General features: G+C 40.4%; 1 protein-coding gene across 2 annotated transcripts; it reads right to left on the reverse strand.

Annotated features, from left to right (window-relative positions):
• Positions 1-487: 487 nt before the first annotated feature.
• Positions 488-2674, reverse strand: LOC122618051 (solute carrier family 2, facilitated glucose transporter member 3). 2 transcript variants are annotated; one of them, XM_043794189.1, is made up of 6 exons: positions 2416-2674; positions 2249-2356; positions 1435-2193; positions 1165-1377; positions 1004-1106; positions 488-942 (listed from the first exon to the last, which is right to left on the reverse strand). In XM_043794189.1, exons 1-6 carry the CDS (start codon positions 2503-2505, stop codon positions 668-670), a joined length of 1548 nt encoding a protein of 515 aa, XP_043650124.1. In that variant the 5' UTR covers positions 2506-2674; the 3' UTR covers positions 488-667. The 2 variants fall into 2 exon arrangements, with proteins under 2 accessions (XP_043650124.1, XP_043650118.1); XM_043794183.1 differs by having other exon boundaries at positions 2249-2359; positions 2416-2671.
• Positions 2675-12506: the final 9832 nt, after the last annotated feature.

Here is a 12506-nt window from a genome sequence, read left to right on the forward strand (position 1 = left end):
TACTTACATAGGATCGTTGATGCTTAACTTACAAAATTTCTTAAAATTACAAAGAAATGGCTTGGTTGTTTCATTTCGTATACCCCTTACTCGTAGAGTAATAGGGTATACTATATTCATTTAAAAGTATGTAACAGGCAGAAGGAGGCATTTCCATATAAGTTCTTGATCTGGATCAGAAGCCGAGTCGATCTGGCCATATCCGTATGAACGCCTCAATTTCAGGAACTATAAAAGCTAGACGTTGAGATTAAGCATGCAGCTTCCAGGACATAGACGCAGCTCAAATTTGTTTCCAAATTTTGCCACGCCCACTCTAACGCCTTTAAACCGCGCATAACTGCCATGCCCACACTTTTAAAAAATGTTTCGAAACTTTTTCATTTATTAAAGTCATGTGTATTTCTATCAATTTGCAAAAAAAATTTTGCCCCGCGCACTCTAACGACCATTAACCGCCCAAAACTGCCATCCCACACTATAGAAAAATGTTAGGATATTTTTTATTTTTTCCATTAGTCTTGTAAATTTCTATAATTTTTTTCCTCAATTTCGACCAATACTCCAGAAAATGGTAAAATTTCTCATTCGCACTTCCATTATCTGAGTAACTCTTCTCTTGTTTTTATATTGTGGTAGAGGTGGCTTACTGTAAATTGGAATAATTTTAAATCGCCGCCTGTTTCGGGAGCATCAGTTTTGATTTAAAGCCCGAAGCGACGAGAGGAGCCACCTCTGACGGATCACGTCCTCGCGTCTCTGGCAAGTAGCGTTTCGTCAGGCAAAAGATCAGGAGGCAGGTTACTGAGAAGGGCAAAAAAACTAAAGCGCCCCAGAGGTTCTGCAATGTGGGAAACGCCATTCCGATGATAAAGTTGCACAGCCAGTACGTCAAGCTTCCCAACGACATAGCGGCTGGGCGGAAAGCCAGTTCAAACAGTTCTGTTGGGTGTCAAACAAAAAACCATTTGATAAGCTTAAAGTTTTAACCAGTCTAACGCACCTGCTCCGATGAAAAACGGCATTGGGCCCAGACCAAATTGGAAGAAGAATATGTACAGGAAAATGCAGCCAATGCAGCCCATACCAAACCAGCTGTAGCTCTCCTAAAATATAAGAATATATTATTTGGGCTAAGAACAATTTGCTTTTAATAATACTTACAATGAAGTAGAGCATTATGGCAAACAAAAGCAGAAAGAGTGTGCAGAAAAATGTAGAGAAAAGCATCAGTGGTCGGCGATTGACTCGTTCCAGCAGGACGGGGCCCAGCATGGAGGCGAATAAATTTAGGGAACCCGCACCTAGGTTGGCCCACTCAGAGGCTTGATTTGAAAGACCCGCCTTTCGGAAAATTGAGACGGAGTAGTAAAATATCTGCAGGGACGAACGAGAATCACTTTTTAGTCCGTCCTTGGGCTACCCCGTACGTACAGCATTAATGCCAGACAGCTGTTGGCCACCAAGAAAGGCGCAGACGATGATCAGCGGCAGACGCAATTGGGGGTCCCGCAGGACCTGCACTAATCCGCTGGTCTTCACCTCGGAAGCAGCTTCTAGCTCCATCTCTTCCATCTCTGCCTTCAGTGCGGCGCTGCCAGCCGTGTATCCCCTCAGTAACTGCAGCTGGCGACGAGCCTCCTCCTTGCGACCTAGGACGATAAACAACCATTTGGGGCTTTCAGGATACCACCTAAAAGGTGCGTAACACACAACCACTAGAAGACCGTAAAATGCGAGTCCGAAGTGCCAGTTCTCAGGACCTCCGAGTACCGACCGGAGGCTGCAGATCTGTGCAATCACCACTCCCAAGGTCAAGCCCATTGGACACAGTGGAGCCAAGGTGCTGCGCTGCGAGAGGGCCGAAATTTCGCTGTGCCACATGGGCATAAATGACGTTAATAGACCACCGGCCAGTCCAACCATCATCCGACCAAGCAGCAGTAGCTCCACGGAATGTAAAGGTCGACATGCGTAAAAGCTAATGGCTCCCAGCGTCAGAAGGAGGCCACAGATGTAGAAGCAGCCGCGACGTCCGAACCGGTTGGCCATGGTGGCACCAACAACAGATCCGATGGCGCCTCCCACAAGAAATATGGAGACTATGGCAGACCACAATATTTCCAACCCCACATCGCTCAAGTTCAGGTCATAGCTGGCATTCAGTGTCTCGTTGCACCAGGATCGCATGAGCTGGTAAAATGGGAGATGAACTTATGGGGTGCTGACAAATTTGAAAAGTACTTACTTCAGCTGGACTATTCATGACTCCTGTGCAATACCCCACCGGAACCGCCGCACCGATCGACGATCCGATGGCAGCCCAATTGAGGGACCAGCTCCACTGGGGCCGCTCCTTCTGGAAACGGGGATAGTTGGGACATTTCCCAAGAAATTCAGGATCCTTTACTTTACCTGCTTGCTATTTTCGTGTGCCATCAGCGGCGCTTCTGAAAACGTCAATGATTGTTCCTGACGCGATTCCCCGTCTTTTGGCTTTTCCATTTCGCATTTAGTGGGTACTGTTTCTTATGGGGCTTTTGTGAGCTGTATGCTGGTAAATGGTGTATTGCGGATCGTATTTCATTCGCGTCCGCACAGCATTTTTTCACAGAGAAGGCGTTTATCAAGCGCGCTAGGGGCATGGCATACCGTGCTTCTAATTAAATTGTTGGGATGTTTTCTGCGTCTTATGGCTTTATCTCCAACGTGTACAAGGTGCTTTATTTGAATTGCCTTATCATTATCACGATGTTAATAAATGGCGATAAATACGCCAGCGTATCACAGAATCCCCAATAAAAGCCTAAAACTACTCATTTGTCATTTACATTATATTCCGTTAGTAAGAAAAGTTGAAAACGATATGCACGTGCAGTGGCACAATACGGAAATGTTTTATGAGATAAAAACAATAATAAACTACATCTATTTTTTATTTAATCAGACAATTGTCTGTTAGCATTATTTAATTTTTAAAATTCGTCTAAGTTTTTAACAATTTAAAAATTTTTTAAGGTGACGTAACGCGTCTTTTCAAAAATTGTATATATATATATAAATATACCACTATTTTACATTTACATTCTAAAAAGCAATAAATCAATTTTTATAACAATAAATCTACCACTCATAAAACGTTGCTAGCCACGAAATCTACTTTTTATTAAAATTTATTTTACCTGCAATCAAATTGTGTAAACAAAAAAAAACAAGAGAAAACGCTATAGTCGAGTTCCCCGACTATCTGATACCCGTTACTCAGCTAGTGAAAGTGCGAAGGAGTCTTCAGCACTGACAGTTTTTGGCGGTTTGTGGGCGCTAGAGTGGGCGTGGCAAAAAGTTTTTTGGCAAATCGATAGAAATTTATAAGACTAATACAAAAATGAAAAAATATCAAAACATTTTTCAATAGTGTGGGCGTAGCAGCTTTGGGCGGTTTGTGGGCGTTAGAGTGGGCGTGGCAACATGAATCGACAAACTTGCGCTGCGTCTATGTCTCAGGAGTCAGTATGCTTAATCTCAACTTTCTACCTTTGGTAGTTCCTGAGATCTCGACGTTCATACGGACGGACAGACGGACATGGCCAGATCGACTCGGCTATTGATCCTGATCATGAATATATATACTTTATATGGTCGGAAACGCTTCCTTCTGCCTGTTACATATTTTTCAACGAATCTAGTATACCCTTTTACTCTACGAGTAACGGGTATACGGTGACGCTTCCCTAAGCCCTCGACCTTCCTTCTCGCGCGTCAGCGGCAATACCAGGCGAGGATCCGAGGCCTCGACGAGAGAGCAGAGGCGTCCGGACAATTGAAATACATTGTAAACTGAGCTCAAATAAAGACCCGAGAACGAAACTGCGAGTGTTATTACTGGTAACCGGGTGATCACGTTATTCTATAAATTTGGTGGGACGAACGCACAAACTCTACTGAGCTAGCACGTATTCCGTAGCGAGCAGACCAACAAAATCAGTTCGTTACACCTTGTCTTTACTAAAAGATATTACAGACGAAGAATTTAAAGAGGTGATTCCCAAATTAGGAGTTCGGATGGAATTTAAAAGAGCACTTTGCTCATGGAATCAAAGAAATGTAAGAATTTTTTTTTATAATTCGATGTCCTGAATACCTTATAATTTTTTGTAGAACTGTGAGAAACCTTCTATAAGCAACGACCATAAGGAAGACCATGAAAAAACCTTCGTTCTAAACAAGGTATTTATTTCATAATTTTATCCCTATTTATCCTATATATATAACGTATCATATTTACAGAGCATTCGTTCATTATTATCAGAGAATGAACACGGAAAAGCATTACTAAATAAGAACACTTTGCTGGAAGTCGACAGAATTTGGCTAATAAACACTATAGTGGAGGAAGCCATCAACAATTATTTTATGTATTATTAATTTCAAATAAAATTGTTTTTCCTCATATAAAAGACGCGTTGATGTTGAATTTAACAATAAACATTTTAAAATAGGAACGATTCGTTCTTAAACAAAAACTGTTTGCTCTGAAATTTGAATATCTAGTTCACAAAATAGGAACTTTTCTTACTCAAAGTAGACGTTATTCACACTTCAGTTGACAACTTGTACAACTTGAATCGGGAATTTGTCGAGTTCAAATCTAGTATTTTAATTACTTAATATTAGTATTTCCCATACTTAAAGCAGTACATTTATCGCTCTTAAATTAGTACTTTATCGTTCTTAATCCCATCAACTGTTAGTGCTTGGATCCATTACGTTCGTTCTCAAATTCATAATTTCGGTCTCAAATTATTCGTTCTTGAATTTAAATTTTTGTTCTTAAATCAAAAAAATTCGAGTTTACCGTACTTTTGATGCGGTTCGTTCTTGATTTGATATCGAAAAGCGTTAATTTTTCCCGGAGTGTATTAGCTAGAAAGTTGAGATTCAGCCTGCAAACTCCAGAGACATAGAAGCAGCGCAAGCTTGTCAATTCATGTTGCCACCCCCACAAACCGGCCAAAACTGCCACGCCCACAATGTTTTAATATATTTCCATTTTTTTATTAGTCTTGCCAATTTATAAATTGAAATTTTTTTTTTTTATTTGTGTTGTAAATTTCTATCGATCTGCAGAAAACTTTGCCACGCCCAGCCTAACGCCCACAAACCCAAAACTGCCACGCCCACTCTTTTAAACAATGTTTTGATATTTTTTCACATTTTTGTTAATCTTATAAATTTTGATCGAGTTTCCAAAAATGTTTTTGCCATGCCCACAAACCATCAAAAACTGTCAGTGCTGGAATTTATCCTTCGCACTTCCACTAGCTGAGAAACGGGTATCAGATAATCGGGGAACTCGACTATAGCGTTCTTTCTTGTTGATTTTTAGTTTTCATTGGAGAAATATTACAACTTTTTTGAAATTGGGGAAAAAAATAATATGAATACCTTTTTAAAAATTGTGGGCGTGACAGATTTTTCCGGTTTGTGGGCGTTAGAGTGTGGGTGGCCCACTCGATAATAATTGTCAAAACAAATAAAAAAAAAAAAAAATAAATATTTCATGAAAATGTTGACGAGACAGTATTGTCCGGTTTTTATGCGTGGCCTCTGCCCTGCGCCTTTGTTTCTGAAATCTGCATGCCTTATTAGGCATAGGCTAAGATTAAACTTTCTAGCTTTTATAATTTCCGAGATCTCGTGACTCTTACGGACGGACATGTGAATGGGTCACATTTACCTCCGGTCGTTGACGTTTTTTGTTTGAGATCACAAAAAAACCAATAGTCAAAAAAGTATGGTGGAAATTCTATCGTAAATTGGGTTTATAAAAGTTAAATTATTGAGTGTTAGAACTTCCATATTAAAGAAAAAAAATGCATATACCACCTACAGGGCAATTAAATATATGTATTTTATTACGACGCTAATTTGTCAAGCCGCATCGCTTTATGCGCCAAAAAGCACTGAAGTGCAATTTTAGCTCTGGACAACTTTTGTACTTTAACCATTTGTTCCTGTTCCTGTGGATGAAGTCGTTGTCCCCATTGTTATGGTGGCACCAAAACATTTCTGCACGTACTGCGTCCAAGGGGAACAGCAGCAAGCGCGACAGAGAAAAATCTTTCATTGTAGTTACTATGATTGTTATTATGATTGTATATTGTGTAATAAGAAAAGTGTTTCCACTCCATGCTACGAAGCGGCAAAGCAAGCAGAGTCCTTTGTCCAGTACTCTGCCGGACAACGCCGCGACATCTGGCTCCAGCTGTTGTCCCATCTAGCTTATTGTAATTGTTGCACAACGAACTTTTCTACTCTTCTGATCAATGCTCTACCACTTTTGAGTTGAAATCGGACCGCTTAGTGGACCTGGAATATGCCAAATAATGATGGGAGGCTTCGTCGGTACTTCCCGCTGTCACGTGTGTCATGCCAGCCATGCAGGATTGCGTTGCCGGAATTACCCAAGGTTACTGAAAGAGTGAAAAGTTGGAGAGGAGAGAAAGGAATCCTTTAAGTGCCGTAAGGATTACTTGGTGTCGCATCTATCTTTCATTTTTGAAATTGCAACTCTTTTTATACCCGTTACTCGTAGAGTAAAAGGGTATACTAGATTCGTTGAAAAGTATGTAACAGGCAGAAGGAAGCGTTTCCGACCATATAAAGTATATATATTCTTGATCAGGATCAGTGGCCGAGTCGATCTGGCCATGTCCGTCTGTCCGTCCGTCTGTCCGTCTGTCCGTATGAACGTCGAGATCTCAGAACTACAAAAGCTAGAAAGTTGAGATTAAACATACAGACTCCAGAGACATAGACGCAGCGCAAGTTTGTTGATTCATGTTGCCACGCCACTCTAACGCCACAAACCGCATAAAACTGTCACGCCCACACTTTTGAAAATGTTTTGATATTTTTTCATTTTTGTATTAGTCTTGTAAATTTCTATCGATTTGCCTAAAACTTTTTGCCACGCCACTCTAACGCCCACAAACCGCCCAAAACTGCCACGCCCACAATTTGAAAAATGTTTGATATTTTTCATTTTTATTTGATTTTAATTTCTATCGATTTGCAAACTTTTGCACGCCACTCTAACGCCTCAAAAAAAAACTGTCAGTTGAAGACTCGCTTCGCACTTCACTACTGATAACGGTATCAATATCGGAACACTATAGCTTTTTTTTTTTATATTTATATAATATAATTTATATAATTTTTTCACAACGTTTACATTTGCATTTTATAGCTTTTATAATTTCTGAGATCTCGACGTTCATACGGACGGACAGACGAACATGGCCAGATCGACTCGGTTATTGATCCTGATCAATATATACTTTATATGGTCGAAAACGATTTCTTCTGCCTGTTACATACTTTTCAACGAATCTAGTATACCCTATTACTCTACGAGTAACGGGTATAAAACAAATATTAGTAACAAATTACGTAATGCATATATACGTTTTTGTGATGTTTTTCATATTGATGATTTCTTAGGAAATGTTAAAATCATCGCTAGCTTTCATACAAATTGAGCGGTGATTAATTAATTAAATTCAATTTTAGTGAATCACCACTGATGAAGCGTCAGTGAATGGAACTGCAGGGTAACTACAGGCACAACAACAAGGACAAGGATAAGCAGCGACTCACCACACTCCCCAAAATTGGTTGCTAAACAAGTTTTCGTTGTCTAAGCTGCAATGTATGGGACACACACCCCTCAGCATCGTACCACCGCCATTCCTGGCTTTTGTATCGAGTGTTTAAAAAGGCTTTTCTACATCCGTTGAATGCATATTTCTTTAAGGGGTGTACTGCGAGTCCCTGTGAGTGGGCGGCTAGTTTGCTAGAATTGTGGGTGATGATGGTGCATGCTTGGGTGTGAATCTTGCATGTTTTTCCCAGCACCACAAACTCTGATTTAATTTTTCGAAAATTGTAAAATGCTCCTTTTTCTGTTCCGTGTCCAGTCCCTGCATCTAAAATTAGTCGCTTGTAGTCGCTGTGGTTGTGTGCGCTGTTGTTGTGCTTGCTGTTATCCTTAATATTATTGTTAGTATGGTTGGCCGACCAACTGTTCTCATTTTGCAACTATTTGCAGGTTGTTCCGTAATTAAATGAATCATGGTAGGCTGACAGTCCTCTAAAAGTACGCTGCATGCGAACTAATTAGTTAAACTTTAAAATTATGTTTGTTAATCAAACCCAAAAAATACTAAATGGATACTAATCTTGCACATTGAAATGCCTTAAATGATTTAACACTACACACTTTTAATTTTTTTACATGTTGTTAAAAGAAAACAGGAATAGAGTAGGCGTGCCATATTAATTTGACTTTCTCAAATAATGTTGTAAGATGATCCGTCACATGAGTATTTAATTTTCATTGCCACCTGTCTTGTTTGAAACCGATGAAAACTTTTATAAAAGGTCTTTAGCAAATAAGGGAAATTTAGTGATATACACGGCACTATCACCTGTTCTCACAAATTCTTCGCTGCTTTGTATGGATTATAGAAAACTCGTTACTCGTAAAGTAAAATTCTTTGAAAAATATAAGTATTTTTTGTATAATAAGTATTTTATTGATATTCTTGATTAGTCTGTCCCTTCGTCTGTCTGTCCGTATGAACCTTGAGATCTCGGGAACTTTAATGGATAGAATGTTGATATAAAGCATGCAGACTTTAGTAATGAATACGCTGTGCAAGTTTGTATTAGGTGGATTACACGTTTTTAAGAAATGTGTTGATTTATTTTATTTTATTATTCGTCTTGCCAATTTCTATCAATGTGCCAAAATAATTTTGGCCTTGCCCATTCTTACGCCCACAAACCGATAACCGCACTCCCTTAATTTTAAAATTTGTTAAGATTTTTCTACTTAATACTAAACACAACATTGAAAAGTCTTCCACAGATAGTGGGAGTCCTATCTGAGTAACGGGTATCTGATAGTGGAGAATTTTCTTTCTCTTTTGTTTGTTTTACTCGTAGAGTAAAAGGGTATACTAGTTTCGTTGAAAAGTATGTAACAGGGAGAAGGAAGCGTTTCCGACCATATAAAGTATATATGTATATTCTTGATCAGGATCGATTGCCGAGTCGATCTGGCCATGTCGGTCTGTCCGTCCGTATGAACGTCGAGATCTCAGGAACTACAAAAGGTAGAAAGTTGAGACTAAGCATACAGCCTCCAGAGACATAGACGCAGCGTAAGTTTGTCTATTCATGTTGCCACGCCCACTCTAACGCCCACAAACCGCCCAAAACTGCCGCGCCCACACTTTTAAAACTTGTTTTGATATTTTTTGACTTTTTGTTAGTCTTAACATCTATCGATTTGCGAAATAACTTTTTGCAAAGCCCACAAATAGCGTTCTCTCCAGTTTTTTGTCTATTACCAATATGATATAGTGGTTTGATCCGGACCGTTCCGACTAATTTCTTGCATATAGTCTTAAAACTGAGAGACTAGTTTGCGTAGAAACGGACAAAAAGACAGAAATGACTCGTCTACTGAAATCAATATCCACTGAGCAAGGGTTATATATATGTTACCCCTTACTATAGCTAGTGAGCAATCTTGAAAATACAAATTTATTTTTCTTTAGCATACCGTTATTTCTTGTTAATCTTTAAACTAAATGATTCCAGACTACTCTCACTGACTGGATCATCTAGCCCATTGTCAGGTAATGGCCCCACAAGGCCGAAATACGATGAATTAATAAATATAAAGAAACCATTTATGCAGACATGCGTTTGATATTGCTGTTATCATTAATGTGGTTTCTGCTGACCAGGTACCCACCGGTGGTTTCCGCTCAAGACCCATCCTGTTCGTGGCTTAGCTTGCTCATCTGGAACGGGAGGAATGCCGAGCAAACGAAGCAATCAAAATAATGATGGCGAATGCATACACGAAAATAATTGCCGGTAATCCTCGGCTGCTAATTTGCCTGCTTCGTTGCTTATTATTTCCAGATGTGTTCGCTGTGCCTATTATTCGCACACATCTGTAGAGTTTCAGCGCTATTTACAGTAGCGCTTTTCATTTGCTCAAAGTTGCCCACATATGTAATACCGCTTCATTCAATACATCCACAAACACTAGAGAGGGACGACGGGATGGCAGATACGTTTTCATTTATATTAAAGTTTGTGGGGTACTCAACTATCATACCAAATTTTACCCAGCAGGTCTATGACTAAATCTTATTTGCTTTTTATCCTGTGATTCGAAGCAATGAATTTGGGCTAGTCTTTAGAGATGCCTATGATACCTCCAATATGCAGATACAAATAAATCAAACAAAAACATTTCCGTGCGCGGTAAAAACAAGTGACGATCGGACCTTAAACATACATAAGTTCTTAAATCAACCATTGTGACGAAAGATGATGTTACATTAGACTTAATAAATATCTTACTTAATTGATTGCCTCGTACTGAACCTAGGATAGTTATATTCGTTACTCGTAGAGTAAAAGGGTATACTAGATTCGTTGAAAATTATGTAACAGGCAGAAGGAAGCATTTTCGACCATATAAAGTATATATATTCTTGATCAGGATCAATAGCCAAGTCGATCTGGACATGTCCGTCTGTCCGTCCGTCTGCCTGTCCGTACGAACGTCGAGACCTCAGGAACTACAAAAGGTAGAAAGTTGAGACTAAGCATACAGACTCCAGAGACGTAGACGCAGCGCAAGTTTGTCGAATCATGTTGTCACGCCCACTCTAACGCCCAAAAACCGTCCAAAGCTGCCACGCCCACACTTTTGAAAAATGTTTTAATATTATTTCATTTTTGTATTAGTCTTGTACATTTCTATCGTTTTGCTTTTTTGCCACGCCCACTCTAACGCCCACAAACCGCCAAAAACTGTCAGTGCTGAAGACTCTCCTTCGTACTTCCACTAGCTGAGTAACATGCGCCAGCTAGGATCAGAGGAATGTCACTCATCTTCCAATGTTTTCTACATGTCTCACCACCCAGTTTTGGGAAAGAAGTTGCATGTAGCAACGAATTGTATGGAGGGATGCCCCTGCTGATCCTCTCCAACTCTACCACCTTCGCACAGTCACTTATGGTACCAACTGTGCACCCTTTCTTGCAGACAGAGTATTGGAGCAGCTTGCAAGAGACCACCATGAAGAATTTCCGATCGTCTCCAAATTTCAGCTGAAGGACTTCTACGTTGACGATGTTCTTACTGGCGCCGATACAGAAGATTAATTGATTAGTCGACGCGATGAACTCATTGAGCTGATGTCCGAGGCCAAACTCGAGCTTGAACAAGAGAACCTATAGTCGAGTCCCGACTATCTGATACCGTTCAGCTAGTGAAGGAGTCTCACTGACAGTTTGGCGGTGGCGCTAGAGTGGCGTGCAAAAGTTTTGCAATCGATAAAAAAGACTAATACAAAATGAAAAAATCAAACATTTCAAGTGTGGCGTAGCAGCTTTGGGCGGTTTGTGGGCGTTCGAGTGGGCGTGGCAAAAAGTTGTTTGGCAAATCGTTAGAAATTTATAAGACTAATACAAAAATGAAAAAATATCAAAACATTTTTTAAAAGTGTGGGCGTGGCAGTTTTGCGCGGTTTGTGGGCGTTAGAGTGGGCGTGGCAACATGAATCGACAAACTTGCGCTGCGTCTATGTCCCTGGAGTCTGTATTCTTAATCTCAACTTTCTACCTTTTGTAGTTCCTGAGATCTCGACGTTCATACGGACAGACGGACAGACGGACAGACGGACGGACAGACGGACGGACAGACGGACGGACAGACGGACATGGCCAGATCGACTCGGCTATTGATCCTGATCAAGAATATATATACTTTATATGGTCGGAAACGCTTCCTTCTGCCTGTTACATACTTTTCAACGAATCTAGTATACCCTTTTACTCTACGAGTAACGGGTATAAAAATGGGTGTCCAACAGAAACCAAATCAGTCACGCCTATCAAGAAGATCATCCAATTAGCAAAGCGATCAAGGTTTTAGGAATTCAATGGCTTCTTAATTAAGACTGGGACTCGAAACTGCCATCAAAGCTGGCTAAATGGTCGCTAACCTGCCGAGATGACATATACATACTACATCACCAAAATCAGGATACCGCGAAACGCTACTAACGATTCAAGGAGAATCGAACTACATGTGTTCTTAGACGCGTCTAGTAAAGCGTATGTAGATGTAGAGTACAGCCGCTTAAGCCATGCTGACGGCACATGTTCAGTGGCTCTTATCGCACCCAAAACAAGAGTTGCACCTCGGAAGCAGCAAGGTCTAGAGCCTAGTGTTCCTCCGAGCTGTGAAGTAGGTCTTACGTCTCTAGAATATTACTGTCCACGCTTGGTGCGCCCCCACACTTGTTCTGTCGTGGCTGTCTTACACTCTATCGAAACTGAAAACTTTCATCGTCAACCGTACGTCGGAGATCCCAGAGGGATATGCCAGCCGCTAGCCTTCAAGGCTTTGA

Source organism: Drosophila teissieri, chromosome 2L (genome assembly GCF_016746235.2).
Source record: "Drosophila teissieri strain GT53w chromosome 2L, Prin_Dtei_1.1, whole genome shotgun sequence".
Classification (NCBI taxonomy): domain Eukaryota; kingdom Metazoa; phylum Arthropoda; class Insecta; order Diptera; family Drosophilidae; genus Drosophila; species Drosophila teissieri.

Bases quoted from the DNA above. Each gene is read 5' to 3' on its own strand.
- LOC122618051 (XM_043794183.1), bottom strand. From the start codon at position 2,505: ATGGAAAAGCCAAAAGACGGGGAATCGCGTCAGGAACAATCATTGACG. The intron at 2,194-2,248 runs GTAAGTACTTTT...CCATTTTACCAG, and splicing joins TCATGAATAGTCCAGCTGAA to CTCATGCGATCCTGGTGCAA. The intron at 943-1,003 runs GTGCGTTAGACT...GACACCCAACAG, and splicing joins GCCGTTTTTCATCGGAGCAG to AACTGTTTGAACTGGCTTTC.